The sequence below is a fragment of the Arachis hypogaea genome, chromosome 1 (assembly GCF_003086295.3).
Source record: "Arachis hypogaea cultivar Tifrunner chromosome 1, arahy.Tifrunner.gnm2.J5K5, whole genome shotgun sequence".
NCBI classification, from domain to species: domain Eukaryota; kingdom Viridiplantae; phylum Streptophyta; class Magnoliopsida; order Fabales; family Fabaceae; genus Arachis; species Arachis hypogaea.
This window is the reverse complement of record NC_092036.1, coordinates 102,936,840-102,951,021: the sequence shown is the minus strand read 5'-3', so window position 1 is coordinate 102,951,021 and position 14,182 is coordinate 102,936,840. Positions and strand designations below refer to the sequence as shown.

The 14,182-nt window shown below is 30.0% G+C and overlaps 1 protein-coding gene and 1 long non-coding RNA gene across 6 annotated transcripts; both read right to left on the bottom strand.

The window, feature by feature from the left end:
• Positions 1–423: 423 nt before the first annotated feature.
• Positions 424–2,011, bottom strand: LOC140174871 (uncharacterized). Its single transcript, XR_011864901.1, has 2 exons — positions 1,004–2,011; positions 424–923 (listed from the first exon to the last, which is right to left on the bottom strand). It is a non-coding gene; the product is annotated as an uncharacterized lncRNA (long non-coding RNA).
• A 3,420-nt stretch (positions 2,012–5,431) lies between these two features.
• On the bottom strand, positions 5,432–9,278 carry LOC112705329 (uncharacterized). Of its 5 annotated transcripts, none has more exons than XM_025756164.3 (5): positions 8,588–9,278; positions 8,396–8,499; positions 8,220–8,315; positions 7,992–8,138; positions 5,432–5,636 (listed from the first exon to the last, which is right to left on the bottom strand). In XM_025756164.3, exons 1-4 carry the CDS (start codon positions 8,986–8,988, stop codon positions 7,993–7,995), a joined length of 747 nt encoding a protein of 248 aa, XP_025611949.1. In that variant the 5' UTR covers positions 8,989–9,278; the 3' UTR covers positions 5,432–5,636; position 7,992. The 5 variants fall into 5 exon arrangements, with proteins under 5 accessions (XP_025611949.1, XP_025611960.1, XP_072057605.1 ...); XM_025756175.3 differs by having other exon boundaries at positions 7,992–8,135; XM_072201504.1 differs by having other exon boundaries at positions 7,992–8,131.
• Positions 9,279–14,182: the final 4,904 nt, after the last annotated feature.

Below are 14,182 nucleotides of genomic sequence, written 5' to 3'. Positions count from 1 at the left end.
AAAATAACTTTTCAAACAAGACTAGGATTTTGTAGAAATTTCGGCAACACCTCCCCTAAAACTTGGACTTTTGCCACCCGGTTCGGGTCCCAATTAAACCGCTTCTCATTCCTTTTCAACAGCTCAAAACCAGAAACCAATTCAAAAGCAAGCTAAATCCAATAGTCGCCTCAGTGGCATATCTCAAGGAAACCATTTCAAAAATCAACTCAATATCAATCGATTTAACTCATTTCTAAAGCTTTAAAGAAACAGCTCAATAACAAATCATTTGCCCAAAACCAAATCAATTAAAGTAAACCAGGCTGAATTCGAAAGTGCATTCGACTTTTCACATCATCAAAATAATTACCTCAATTCAAATCAATCCTCAACGGATTAAACTCAGATATCAAAGTTTTAAAAGAATCAACTCCCAAAGCATTTCGTTTCACAAATCCACACAACAATCCATTCATCAAAATCAAATAATAATTACATTCATCTAGGACAATCAACATCACATAAGGCTTATACAATCACCAAATACATTGTCTCACATCAGTATCCATATGTAATAATTCCAATAATAAACTATAGTTTTTGGAAAGCGCCCCTACCTCAAAACGCAAACCATAACCCAAACTTGTTAACTGATTCCTTTTTGCTCAGCCCGAAATCACCGACAATTAGAACCTCGGCCCTGCTTGCTCCCTTTTGAAAGCAGAAACAGCTACAAGCGGCATAAACAAATCGGATTCTCACTCCTAAAACTATTAACATCGCAATCACTTTACTACACGGAGCATAACACCAACGCAGGGCTTTCGAAAATCGAACATGCTTACCAGAACGAATAAAGAACGGCTGAACCAAATAGCGGCGGTCTCTGAACCGGTTCGGCGGCAGCTTTAACCGTAACCCGCAATAACCAGAGCTTGACCCTATGTTACAAAACCTCAGAATTTCTGGCCAAACATAATAGCATATTGATTTTCAAGAGCTCCGGAATGAAAATGCTTACCGTGAGAAAGCATTAAAGACTGAATCAAACTACAAAAGCTCCGGGGATGGTTCCAGCGACCACAATAGCTTCTCCGGCAGCGGCAACGTAACTTATGATAGCCACTTCATTAAATACAACCGTTTCAGTGACAGCTTCAAAGTAAAATTGAATTGGCAGAACTAGGAGGAACCAGAAACAGGGCAAGCTCACCAAAACGGCAGCGATTCTAACGGCGGTCTCTGACGGCAGAGGCGGCGTGCAGATCGACGGCAGACCACAGTGGAACCTCTACTCTGCGATTTTGCCTCCCTTCTTCCCAACCTCCAAGAGAAACACCAGCCCCAAGCAAGGCTCGACGGTGGTAGTGGAGTGGCTGACCTCAACATTGGCGACGCCGGGGAAACAGCGACGGCGACCAAGGGGCACGAACGGTGACGTTGGGACGACGGCAACAGAGCCCTTGCCGTGATGGTCGTGAAATGGGTCGCGACTATGACGTGCCATACAGACCCTCTCCTCGGTGGTGAACCTGGCTCGCGGTCGTTCTCTCTTCCTCTGCTTACCCTCGACGGCGACGACTCCGAGGGTAATGACGAGCAAGGACGGCGGCTCCTCGTGCGACAAATCGGCGGCATGAATTCTGGCGGGAGTGGCTGCGACAAGGACGGCGCAGTGGCGGCAGGCTGAACGGAGGCAGCAGCGTGGCTCACCTCCTCTTCTGATCGCAGCTCTGCTCCCTCTCTCTTGGTCCATTTTTCTTCTGCATCCCTTTTTCCCCTTTACTGCTGCGACTAATTTGAGAATGGAAAGGCTGGTATCACTGCTGTTGGGTCTGAGAAGAGAGCAATTGGGGTAGGATTTCGGCAGCTGAAGGTTAGGGAAAAAGGGGTAGGAGTGTTGTGTGGAAAATTAGGGTTAAGGGCATTTTTGTAATTTCATATAAGAGTAGGGATAATATAGTAATTGAAACTCAATTAAATCCAACACTAATTATATATAGAAAATACTATTTGTTCATCACTTTCATAAATTATTTTCAATAAAATGTCCAAATCAAATAATTAGAAATAGTATAATTAATTTCTCTATTTTCCAAAATAGCTGTATTAATATTTAAAATATTAATTATTTAATCCAAATCATATAAAAATTCTTATTATTTCACAACTACCAACTTGTAATTTGAATATAGAAAATAATCCAATAATTATAAAATTGGGTAATAATCATAACTCATTTCAAATTCAATAAATCAAAACTTGCCTTAATTGTCTTTAATAAAATAATTTCTGAAATTAAGGCTATAAATAACTATATGATTTGAGACTTGATCATAAAAAGACTTTTCAAAAATTCTGGGTCTTACATTCTACCCACCTTATAAAAATTTTCGCCCTCGAAAATTGATACAAAACGAAAGAAATTTCATAACAGTTCACCCTTGAACACATTTAAGGAAGAAGCAAAAATATCTCAACACATAAACATATATACGGTTTTCAAATACTTGGATGGTCGTATGCATAAAGATACAAAGGTAGGAGTATGGTTGCAAAGCGAACATTACAAGGTAGGCTCAATGCAGAAGGTGACATGGATCAAATATGTGATAGTAGGGCAAGGCATTGAAGGTTATAAAACAGGATGAGGTTACAACGACGTGCTCAACATCCGCACACTAATCTTATTTCAACCTCAAAGTTTCAACCTTCCAACTCCATCAAGCACTTTACAATCCCCATATCCGATCATAAGCCCAACGATCGCAAACCCGTCCGCAAGGAACAAAACACCACAACTCATAACGTTGTACACCTACCGCTTCAATTTTCGTATACACGTATCACGCCTTAAAGAACTAACGCATCGCGTTACTATGTCTACAAGTCGCACGTGATATCAAAACAATTCTCAAGTCTACTCAGAAGGATACAAGGTTCTAGCAAGGAGAAACAATGTCAAGGATAATGCCCTTAGATTTGAGAGAATGTATCCAATCCAGGTAAACAAAGACGCCCAACCAATGAAGTCTCCTAGAAATAAATCGATTGACAACTTCAAAGATAACCTTTGTATCAAAGAAATCCAACAGGACCAATAAGAAGAAAACCAGCGCATTAGTTTGAAACAAACTCAAGCTAAGTCGAGGAAGCATGATGTTTGCAGAAGAAAATATTTCAAACCCAAGATAAAACTCACAGAACTTAAGAGCATGATTAAAAATACTTCCGAATGCATTGTTCACAAAAGAATCGAAAACTTGCGGAAAAATCACTTCGCAATTTAGAAGAAAGGTTAAGTAACAAACATTCTCCAAGAGAATAACAAAAGTAATAACGTGACTTTACCGTAATACAATTTTATGTTGAAACAGATCATGCAGAATGTTAAAAACAAGGTGCACACAAGTTTGGCTAAAGGTTAAAATATCTCCTCAAATATTTTAGAAAGATAATTAGGTGCACAACTTAACCAAAAGCAATCATAAAACTCGGAAGAGAAATCAAAAGCTTGTTCAAAAATTCTCAAAATCCATATTCAAACAAGCGTGTATAACATTTATAGCGAGGACAAAAGAGGAAGTTAAACTCTCTTTAGAAAAAAAAATTGAGGTAAAATTTTGCTTACAATCTGGTAAGGAAACAAGCGGTGCGTTACAAACGAACAGGTTTCCATTAAACAAGGAAACTTTTCAAAACCTCATTTAAAATAGCGCATGTCAACTTTAAAACAATTTTTTGTCAAAAATTGAACAATGGTTTCAATCTCAATCAAGCAACAGAAAATAAATTCCGTTTAGAATTTCTTCAAAGAGAATTCAAATTTTCTTTAAAAGTTCAAAACAAGACTCCAAAGTGTTCTTGAAATCACCATCTCAGAAGGATATTCAAGGAGATTAGAATGTACTTAAAAAGAAGTCAAGTCATACAAGAAAAGATCTTAAATCAAAGTAGTTTAAACAAGATCCACTACTCGTAAGACATCAAACAAGCTTTCAATTGATCCAAAAGAATACAAATGTCATAGGAAAGACAACTCGATCATTAGTAATTTTCTCAAGGATAAATCTTTGACTAAAACTCTGGTAAAGACAATGAGAGGATAAATGATGCACCATTTTGAAACGAATCAAACTAACTCATATAGGAATGAGATTCACAAGAAAATAAAAACCAAGATCAATAGCAACGTTCACAAAGTGTAAAAGGTTAGTTAAAAACAAAGTCAAACATGACGTTTATAGAGATAGAAAGCTATGAGTCCAACATTTTCAAAAGAACAACAATGGCATAAACCATATAGCATGCTAAATCAAACTCAATTCAAAATAAGTTAAGTAAAGTTTATCAAATGAAACTCAACCAGGATAAAAGTGAAAAAGCTTCCCTTTCCAAAATTTTGAAAAATATCCAAATACATAATCGAATGAAGACGTGCATTGGAACTATAGTAAAATTGGTAGAAAGTCAAATTATAATTTAAGGTAAATTCAGTTCCATAAACCAGTAAAAATACAGCCAAGGTATAAAAGATAGATAGTTGCTAAGCGATATGAGAAATCTTCAAAATTTCATGTATAGATAAGTATATATCTATTAAATAGCAATTTTCATAAAATCTCAAAATTGGCTGTGCTCACTGTCAAATAAGAGAAAAACTGAATCAATAATTTCTCTAATAATGGACTCGAAATCCCGGAGTTAAAATGCACAGCGCATTAGGACAAGTTCAAAGCTATATCAAAGAATACATGAATCAAGAAGAACTCAAATAGAGGAAGATAGATGCAACAAGGATTTTAAATAAGCATATGCACTTAAGATCAACAAGAATGCATATGAATAGAGAAACAGAGTGGAAACATCAAATTACTTTTCAAGAGGAGTAGCAACAAGAACTTCAAGTTATGATATGAAAGAACAGGTCGACTCGAACAAAATCCAAGATACACAACTGAATAGCCTCGAGAAATAGTTTCTAACGTTCCCAAAACCCGCGATTCGCTTTACTCAACTCGTATATTATCTATGATAACCCATTAGTGCTTTCATATACAAAATTCACTAGTATTAAGCCGGCCAAACTTAATACCAAGAATTATGCAATGCAAGACTAACAGCATTAATCAATAGATCGTCATGTGCATAAGGCTCTAATTCTCGTCATTCGACAAGACCTAATACATGACAAACGTTCAGAGTATGCAACTGAAGCATAGTTAGTCCATTCCTCAGGCTCTACAGGAAGGACTGCTCTGATACCATAATGTAACACCCTAACTACCAAAGCTCACGCTTCCGGCTGCGCAACTCTGATAGCTCGGACATTACGACGACACTTATACAATTTAATACTAAAATATGAGCCTATTTAAAACTTTAAACCGCAATACCGCTCCCAAAAATACTTTTGCTATACAACGTACATCTATACATACCATACAACTTTAAGAAACTCATAAAGAGTACATCCATATATATATATACATACATATATATAAATAATATTACAAACATTATCCAATACAAATCCTATCCCTCTTATAGAGTATATCAAGATAAAGGCGAAGGTACAAAAATAATAATCTAAAGCAATACAGAGCATCTCAATAACAAATAAATAAACTCTTCGTGACTTCAGCGCCCATATCCTGAAAGGGAAAAAATGTAGGGGGGTGAGAACATTACCTCGAAAGGGTTCTCAGTAGAGGGTTTTTGGGAATTACTGTAATAGGATACGTGAAGATAAACCGTACCAGTGATTAATAACCGTCTTATGCCTCTTTTCAAAAACAACGGTTTACAATAAAAGAGAAATCTGAAATCCTTTTTCGAAAAAGGAACCATTCAATTCTCAAAAACTCAAAAGTCTTTCAAAACGGTTTATCTATACCGAACCAAAATAGTCTTTCATATTTTTTCAAACCAGAAACACAAAACCGAAACCAACCGTCGGTCCATCTCAATCCAACCACGGCCCTAGGCCCAAGCAATCCAACCATCAATCAAATCACCACAATCCAACAGAGTCCCAGTTGCAAACACAGATAGGGAGTTCAAGCACAAACAAACAGTTACAACAAGTAGAACAATTAGCAGTTAATGACAAAGGCAAACCAAGTACAATATGCACACCCAAAAAATGTCACATAGATGCATATGATGCATGCCTGTCCTAGTGGCTGATGATATCATCTGTCGGTTACCAAGCCAACCCGACGTGTCCGGTAGCTAACCCAGACACAGTCTCTCTGTTGCGCATTATTATCATTAGAGGGTATCTATGCCCTGTCGCCATTAGAGGGTATCGGTGCCCTGTCGCCATTACAACCAGAGAGAAAATACAAGCATACTCGCTTACAACTTTCATCTCAGCCATTTGGCTTAAATTCACAAATCATTCAATTGTTTACATGCATTTATATTCAATCATGGATCACCATCCATCTCAGCCATCCGGCTCACGGTTCAATCCAGAACCAGCCAATTTATCAATAAATACAGCCCTTCGGCTTAAATTCATAATTCATAGCCAGCCATACGTCTTATAACTCATTCGGCAATCAGCCATAAATCAATATCACCCACAGCCATTCCGGCTCACAACAAAAACAGTACTTCTATCATTCAACATCATCAAATTCATAAAACCGGCATTTAAGCCGTAACTCACTTTTCTCAAGCCATTTCACTTTGAAATCAAATTTCAACTCTTTTCAGCCTTGGCTTTAAAGATCTCATTTCTCAAATCATCTCAGGCTCATAAGCCAAATTTACTCAAAATGAGTTCCCTTTTTAAAACAAAGCCACTCTCGGCATTCTCTCTCCAAAACTTCCAAAACCATGGCAAGTTAAGGATTTATTTCAAAGTATTCAAAACCACCCATCCAACAATGGGATTTTATAACAAAAGTTTCTCGGTAGAGTCCCAAGTCTTTAGGGAAGGTCAACTTACATCAATTCTTTAAAATTCATTGAAACTCTTAAAATCATAGATTCTCGGTTCAAGTAAATAAAACTGAATTTATTATGAAACTGACCATACAAAATCACAAGTTTCAACCCGGTCCAAAAATCAACTCATTTGAAATGGAACCGGTTCATTTGAATCAAACCACTTTCAGGTTTCTTTTTGGAACCCTTTTTTTTTCTAACTCTTCCAAAATGCCTCAAACTCAATTACTCAATCGAAAGTCTAGATTCCTTTAAAATCACTAAAAACCCCTTTTTGTATTGAAATCAACATTTGAGCATCATTCTTTCCTTCAGTGATTCAAACGGTAAAAATTGTTCATTTCTAAATGAGCCAAACTCAACGCATAAAGTTCATTAAATAAATTAAGCTTGAAAACATAATTATTCTCTTAATAAATCAAATAATACAATTTCTCAACTCCAACTCTTTTTAAAATAACTTTTCAAACAAGACTAGGATTTTGTAGAAATTTCAGCAACACCTCCCCTAAAACTTGGACTTTTGCCACCCGGTTCGGATCCCAATTAAACCGTTTCTCATTCCTTTTCAACAGCTCAAAACCAGAAACCAATTCAAAAGCAAGCTAAATCCAATAGTCGCCTCAGTGGCATATCTCAAGGAAACCAATTCAAAAATCAACTCAATATCAATCGATTTAACTCATTTCTAAAGCTTTAAAGAAACGGCTCAATAACAAATGATTTGCCCAAAACCAAATCAATTAAAGTAAACCAGGCTGAATTCGAAAGTGCATTCGACTTTTCACATCATCAAAATAATTAACTCAATTCAAATCAATCCTCAACGGATTAAACTCAGATATCAAAGTTTTAAAAGAATCAACTCCCAAAGCATTTCGTTTCACAAATCCACACAACAATCCATTCATCAAAATCAAATAATAATTACATTCATCTAGGACAATCAACATCACATAAGGCTTATACAATCACCAAATACATTGTCTCACATCAGTATCCATATGTAATAATTCCAATAATAAACTATAGTTTTTGGAAAGCGCCCCTACCTCAAAACGCAAACCATAACCCAAACTTGTTAACTGATTCCTTTTTGCTCAGCTCGAAATCATTGACAATTAGAACCTCGACCCTGCTTGCTCCCTCTCGAAAGCAGAAACAGCTACAAGCGGCATAAACAAACCGGATTCTAACTACTAAAACCATTAACATCGCAATCACTTTACTACATGGAACATAACACCAATGCAGGGCTTTCGAAAATCAAACATGCTTACCGGAACGAATAAAGAACGGCTGAACCAAACAGCGGCGGTCTCCGAACCGGTTCGGCGGCAGCTTTAACCGTAACCCGCAATAACCGGAGCTTGACCCTATGTTACAAAACCTCAGAATTTCTGGCCAAACATAACAGCATATTGATTTTCAAGAGCTTCGGAATGAAAATGCTTACCATGAGAAAGCATTAAAGACTGAATCAAACTACATAAGCTCCGGGGATGGTTCCAGCGACCACAATAGCTTCTCCGGCAGCGGCAACGTAACTTATGATAGCCACTTCATTAAATACAACAGTTTCAGTGACAGCTTCAAAGTAAAATTGAATTGGCAGAACTAGGAGGAACCAGAAACAGGGCAAGCTCACCAAAACGGCAGCGATTCTAATGGCGGTCTCCGACGGCAGACCACAGTGGAACCTCTACTCTGCGGTTTTGCCTCCCTTCTTCCCAACCTCCAAGAGAAACACCAGCCCCAAGCAAGGCTCGACGGTGGTAGTGGAGTGGCTGACCTCAACATTGGCGACGTCGGGGAAACAGCGACGGCGACCAAGGGGCACGAACGGCAATGTTGGGACGACGGCAACAGAGCCCTTGCCGTGATGGTCATGAAATGGGTCGCGACAGTGACGTGCCATACAGCCCCTCTTCTCGGTGGTGAACCTGGCTCGCGGTCGTTCTCTCTTCCTCTGCTTACCCTTGACGGCGACGACTCCGAGGGTAACGACGAGCAAGGACGGCGGCTCCTCGTGCGACAAATCGGCGGCATGAGTTCTGGCGGGAGTGGCTGCGACAAGGACGGCGCAGTGGCGGCGGGCTGTGAACAGAGGCAGCAGCGTGGCTCACCTCCTCTTCTGATCGCAGCTCTGCTCCCTCTCTCTTAATCCGTTTTTCTTCTGCATCCCTTTTTCCCCTTTACTGCTGCGACTGATTTGAGAATGGAAAGGCTGGTATCACTGCTGTTGGGTCTGAGAAGAGAGCAATTGGGGTAGGATTTCGGCAGCTGAAGGTTAAGGAAAAAGGGGTAGGAGTGTTGTGTGGAAAATTAGGGTTAACGGCATTTTTGTAATTTCATATAAGAGTAGGGATAATATAGTAATTGAAACTCAATTAAATCCAACACTAATTATATATAGAAAATACTATTTGTTCATCACTTTCACAAATTATTTTCAATAAAATGTCTAAATCAAATAATTAGAAATAGTATAATTAATTTCTCTATTTTCCAAAATAGTTGTATTAATATTTAAAATATTAATTATTTAATCCAAATCATATAAAAATCCTTATTATTTCACAACTACCAACTTGTAATGAATATAGAAAATAATCCAATAATTATAAATTGGGTAATAATCATAACTCATTTCAAATTCAATAAATCAAAACTTGCCTTAATTGTCTTTAATAAAATAATTTCTAAAATTAAGGCTATAAATAACTATATGATTTGAGACTTGATCATAAAAAGACTTTTCAAAGATTTGGGTCTTACAAATAAAAAAATAAAAAAATATTCTTGAAAAAAAATAGGATTTTAAAAGGCAAAATTTTTCATTTTTTTGAATTTTTAAATTTAAAAAATAAATTTTTTATTTAAAATGAAAAATAAAATAAAGTCCAGCAATATTAAGAAGACAAAAAAAAAGATGAAAAATTTTTATTTTTAAATTTTGAAACTAAAAAAATAATTTTTTTTACCAAAAGATAGAAAAATAAAGAATTTCAAAAATATACAATAATAAAAAAATTTAAAAAGGTAAATTTCTAAAATTAATTTATTTTATATTTGTGAAAAAATAGCATTATCTCGTGAATAAAAAAACCAAAAAATATTCTTGAAAAAAATTTATGATCTCAAAAGACAAATTTGTTTTATTTATTTGAAATTTTAAATTTTAAATTAAATTTTTAATTAAAAATAGAAAAATAAAATAAAGTCCAGCAATATTAGGAAGACAAAAAAATAGATGAAAGCTTTTTATTTTTAAATTTTGAAGGAAAAAAATAATTTTTTTACCAAAAAGTAGAAAAATACAGAATTTCAAAAATATACAATAATAAAAAAATTTAAAAAGGTTAAATTTTTAAAATTAATTTATTCAGTATTTGTGAAAAAATAGCATTATCTGATGAATAAAAAAATAAAAAATATTCCTGAAAAAAATTAGAATTTTAAAAGGAAAATTTTTCATTTTTTTGAATTTTTAAATTTAAAAATTAAATTTTTTATTTAAAATAAAAAAATAAAATAAAGTCCAGCAATATTAGGAAGACAAAAAAAATGAAAAATTTTTATTTTTAAATTTTAAAACTAAAAATAATTTTTTTACCAAAAAATAGAAAAATAAAGAATTTCAAAAAAATACAATAATAAAAAATTAAAAAAGGTAAATTTCTAAAATTAATTTATTTTATATTTGTGAAAAAATAACATTATCTGGTGAATAAAAAAACCAAAAAGTATTGTTGAAAAAAATGTATGATTTCAAAAGACAAATTTGTTTTATTTTTTTGAAATTTTAAATTTTAAATTAAATTTTTAATTAAAAATAGAAAAATAAAATAAAGTCTAGCAATATTAGGAAGATAAAAAATAAAACCGGTGAAAGCTTTTTATTTTGAAGTTTTGAAACTAAAAAAATAATGTTTTTACCAAAAAGTAAAAAAATAAAGAATTTCATAAATATCCAATAATAAAAAACTTTAAAAAGGTTAAATTTTTAAAATTAATTTATTCAATATTTGTGAAAAAATGGCATTATCTGGTGAATAAAAAAAATAAAAAAAATATTCTTAAAAATATTTAGGAATTCAAAAGAAAATTTTTTTCATTTTTTAATTTTTAAATTTAAAAATTAAATATTTTGTTTAAAATGGAAAAAAATAAACTCCAACAATATTAGAAAGACAAAAAAATAAGATGAAAACATTTTATTTTTAAATTTTAAACTAAAAAAATATTTTTTCCCAAAAAGTAGGAAAATAAAGAATTTAAAAAATATACAATAACAAAAAAATTTAAAAAGTTAAATTTTTAAAATTAATTTATTTAATATTTTTGAAAAAATAGCATTATCTCGTGAATAAAAAAAATATTCTAGAAAACAAATTATGATTTCAAAAGACAAAATTTTTGAATTTTGTGAATTTTTAAATTTAAAAATTTAATTTTTTATTTAAAATGAAAAATAAAATAATCTCCAACTATATTAGGAAGACAAAAAATAGGATGAAAACTTTTTATTTTTAAATTTTGAAACAAAAAAAATAATTTTTTTTACCAAAAAGTAGAAAAATACAAAATTTCAAAAATATACCAGAATAAAAAAATTTAAAAAGGTTAAATTTTTAAAATTAATTTATTCAATATTTGTGAAAAAATAGCATTATCTGGTGAATAAAAAAATAAAAAAATATTCTTGAAAAAAATAGGATTTTAAAAGGCAAAATTTTTCATTTTTTTGAATTTTTAAATTTAAAAATTAAATTTTTTATTTAAAATAAAAAAATAAAATAAAGTCCAGCAATATTAGGAAGACAAAAAAAAAGATGAAAAATTTTTATTTTTAAATTTTGAAACTAAAAAAATAATTTTTTACCAAAAAATAGAAAAATAAAGAATTTCAAAAATATAAAATAATAAAAAATTTAAAAAGGTAAATTTCTAAAATTAATTTATTTTATATTTGTGAAAAAATAACATTATCTCGTGAATAAAAAAACCAACAAATATTCTTGAAAAAAATTTATGATTTCAAAACACAAATTTGTTTTATTTATTTGAAATTTTAAATTTTAAATTAAATTTTTATTTAAAAATATAAAAATAAAATAAAGTCCAGTAATGTTAGTAAGACAAAAAAAATAGAAGAAAGCTTTTTATTTTTAAATTTTGAAACTAAAAAAATAATTTTTTTACCAAAAAGTACAAAAATAAAGAATTTCATAAATATTCAATAATAAAAAATTTAAAAAGTTTAAATTTTTAAAATTAATTTATTCAATATTTTTGAAAAAATAGCATTATCTGATGAATAAAAAAATAAAAAAATATTCTTAAAAAAATAGGATTTTAAAAGACAAAATTTTTCATTTTTTTGAATTTTTAAATTTAAAAATTAAATTTTTTATTTAAAATGAAAAAATAAAATAAAGTCCAGCAATATTTGAAAGACAATAAAAAAAGATGATAAAATTTTATTTTTAAATTTTGAAACTAAAAAAATAATTTTTTTACCAAAGAATAGAAAAATAAAGAATTTCAAAAATATACAATAATAAAAAATTTAAAAAGGTAAATTTCTAAAATTAATTTATTTTATATTTGTGGAAAAATAGCATTATCTAGTGAATAAAAAAAACCAAAAAATATTCTTGAAAAAAATTTATGATTTCAAAAGACAAATTTGTTTTATTTATTTGAAATTTGAAATTTGAAATAAAATTTTTAATTAAAAATAGAAAAATAAAATAAAGTCCAGCAATATTAGGAAGACAAAAAAAACAGATGAAAGCTTTTTATTTTTAAATTTTGATACTAAAAAAATAATTTTTTTACCAAAAAGTACAAAAATAAAGAATTTCATAAATATCCAATAAGAAAAAATTTAAAAAGGTTAAATTTTTAAAATTAATTTATTCAGTATTTGTGAAAAAATAGCATTATCTGATGAATAAAAAAATAAAAAATATTCCTGAAAAAAATTAGGATTTTAAAAGGAAAATTTTTCATTTTTTTGAATTTTTAAATTTAAAAATTAAATTTTTTATTTAAAATAAAAAAAATAAAATAAAGTCCAGCAATATTAGGAAGACAAAAAAAATGAAAAATTTTTATTTTTAAATTTTAAAACTAAAAAAATAATTTTTTTACCAAAAAATAGAAAAATAAAGAATTTCAAAAAAATACAATAATAAAAAATTAAAAAAGGTAAATTTCTAAAATTAATTTATTTTATATTTGTGAAAAAATAACATTATCTGGTGAATAAAAAAACCATAAAATATTCTTGAAAAATATTTATGATCTCAAAAGACAAATTTGTTTTATTTATTTGAAATTTTAAATTTTAAATTAAATTTTTAATAAAAAATAGAAAAATAAAATAAAATCCAGCAATATTAGGAAGACAAAAAATAAAACCGATGAAAGTTTTTTATTTTTAAATTTTAAAACTAAAAAAATAATTTTTTTGCCAAAAAGTACAAAAATAAAGAATTTCATAAATATCCAATAAGAAAAAATTTAAAAAGGTTAAATTTTTAAAATTAACTTATTCAATTTTTGTGAAAAAATGGCATTATCTGGTGAATAAAAAAATAAAAAAATATTCTTGAAAAAAATTAGAATTTTAAAAGGAAAAATTTTTCATTTTTTTGAATTTTTAAATTTAAAAATTAAATTTTTTATTTGAAATGAAAAAATAAAATAAAGTCCAACAATATTAGGACGACAAAAAAAATGAAAAATTTTTATTTTTAAATTTTGAAACTAAAAACTAATTTTTTTACCAAAAAAAGAAAAATAAAGAATTTCAAAAATATACAATAATAAAAAATTTAAAAAGGTAAATTTCTAAAATTAATTTATTTTATTTGTGAAAAAATAACATTATCTGGTGAATAAAAAAACCAAAAAATATTCTTGAAAAAAATTTATGATCTAAAAAGACAAATTTGTTTTATTTATTTGAAATTTTAAATTTTAAATAAAATTTTTAATGAAAAATAGAAAAATAAAATAAAGTCCAGTAATATTAGGAAGACAAAAAAAAACAGATGAAAGCTTTTTATTTTTAAATTTTAAAACTAAAAAAATAATTTTTTTACCAAAAAGGACAAAAATAAAGAATTTCATAAATATCCAATAAGAAAAAATTTAAAAAGGTTAAATTTTTAAAAAAAATGGCATTATATGGTGAATAAAAAAATAAAAAAAATATTTTTGAAAAAAAATT

Excerpts from the sequence above, each read along its gene's own strand:
- LOC112705329 (XM_025756164.3), bottom strand. The coding sequence starts at position 8,988 with ATGCCGCCGATTTGTCGCACGAGGAGCCGCCGTCCTTGCTCGTCGTTA. Across the intron at positions 8,500-8,587 it reads TTAGAATCGCTGCCGTTTTG|TGGCTATCATAAGTTACGTT; the intron begins GTGAGCTTGCCC and ends TATTTAATGAAG. Across the intron at positions 8,316-8,395 it reads GTCTTTAATGCTTTCTCATG|GGTCAAGCTCCGGTTATTGC; the intron begins GTAAGCATTTTC and ends TTTGTAACATAG.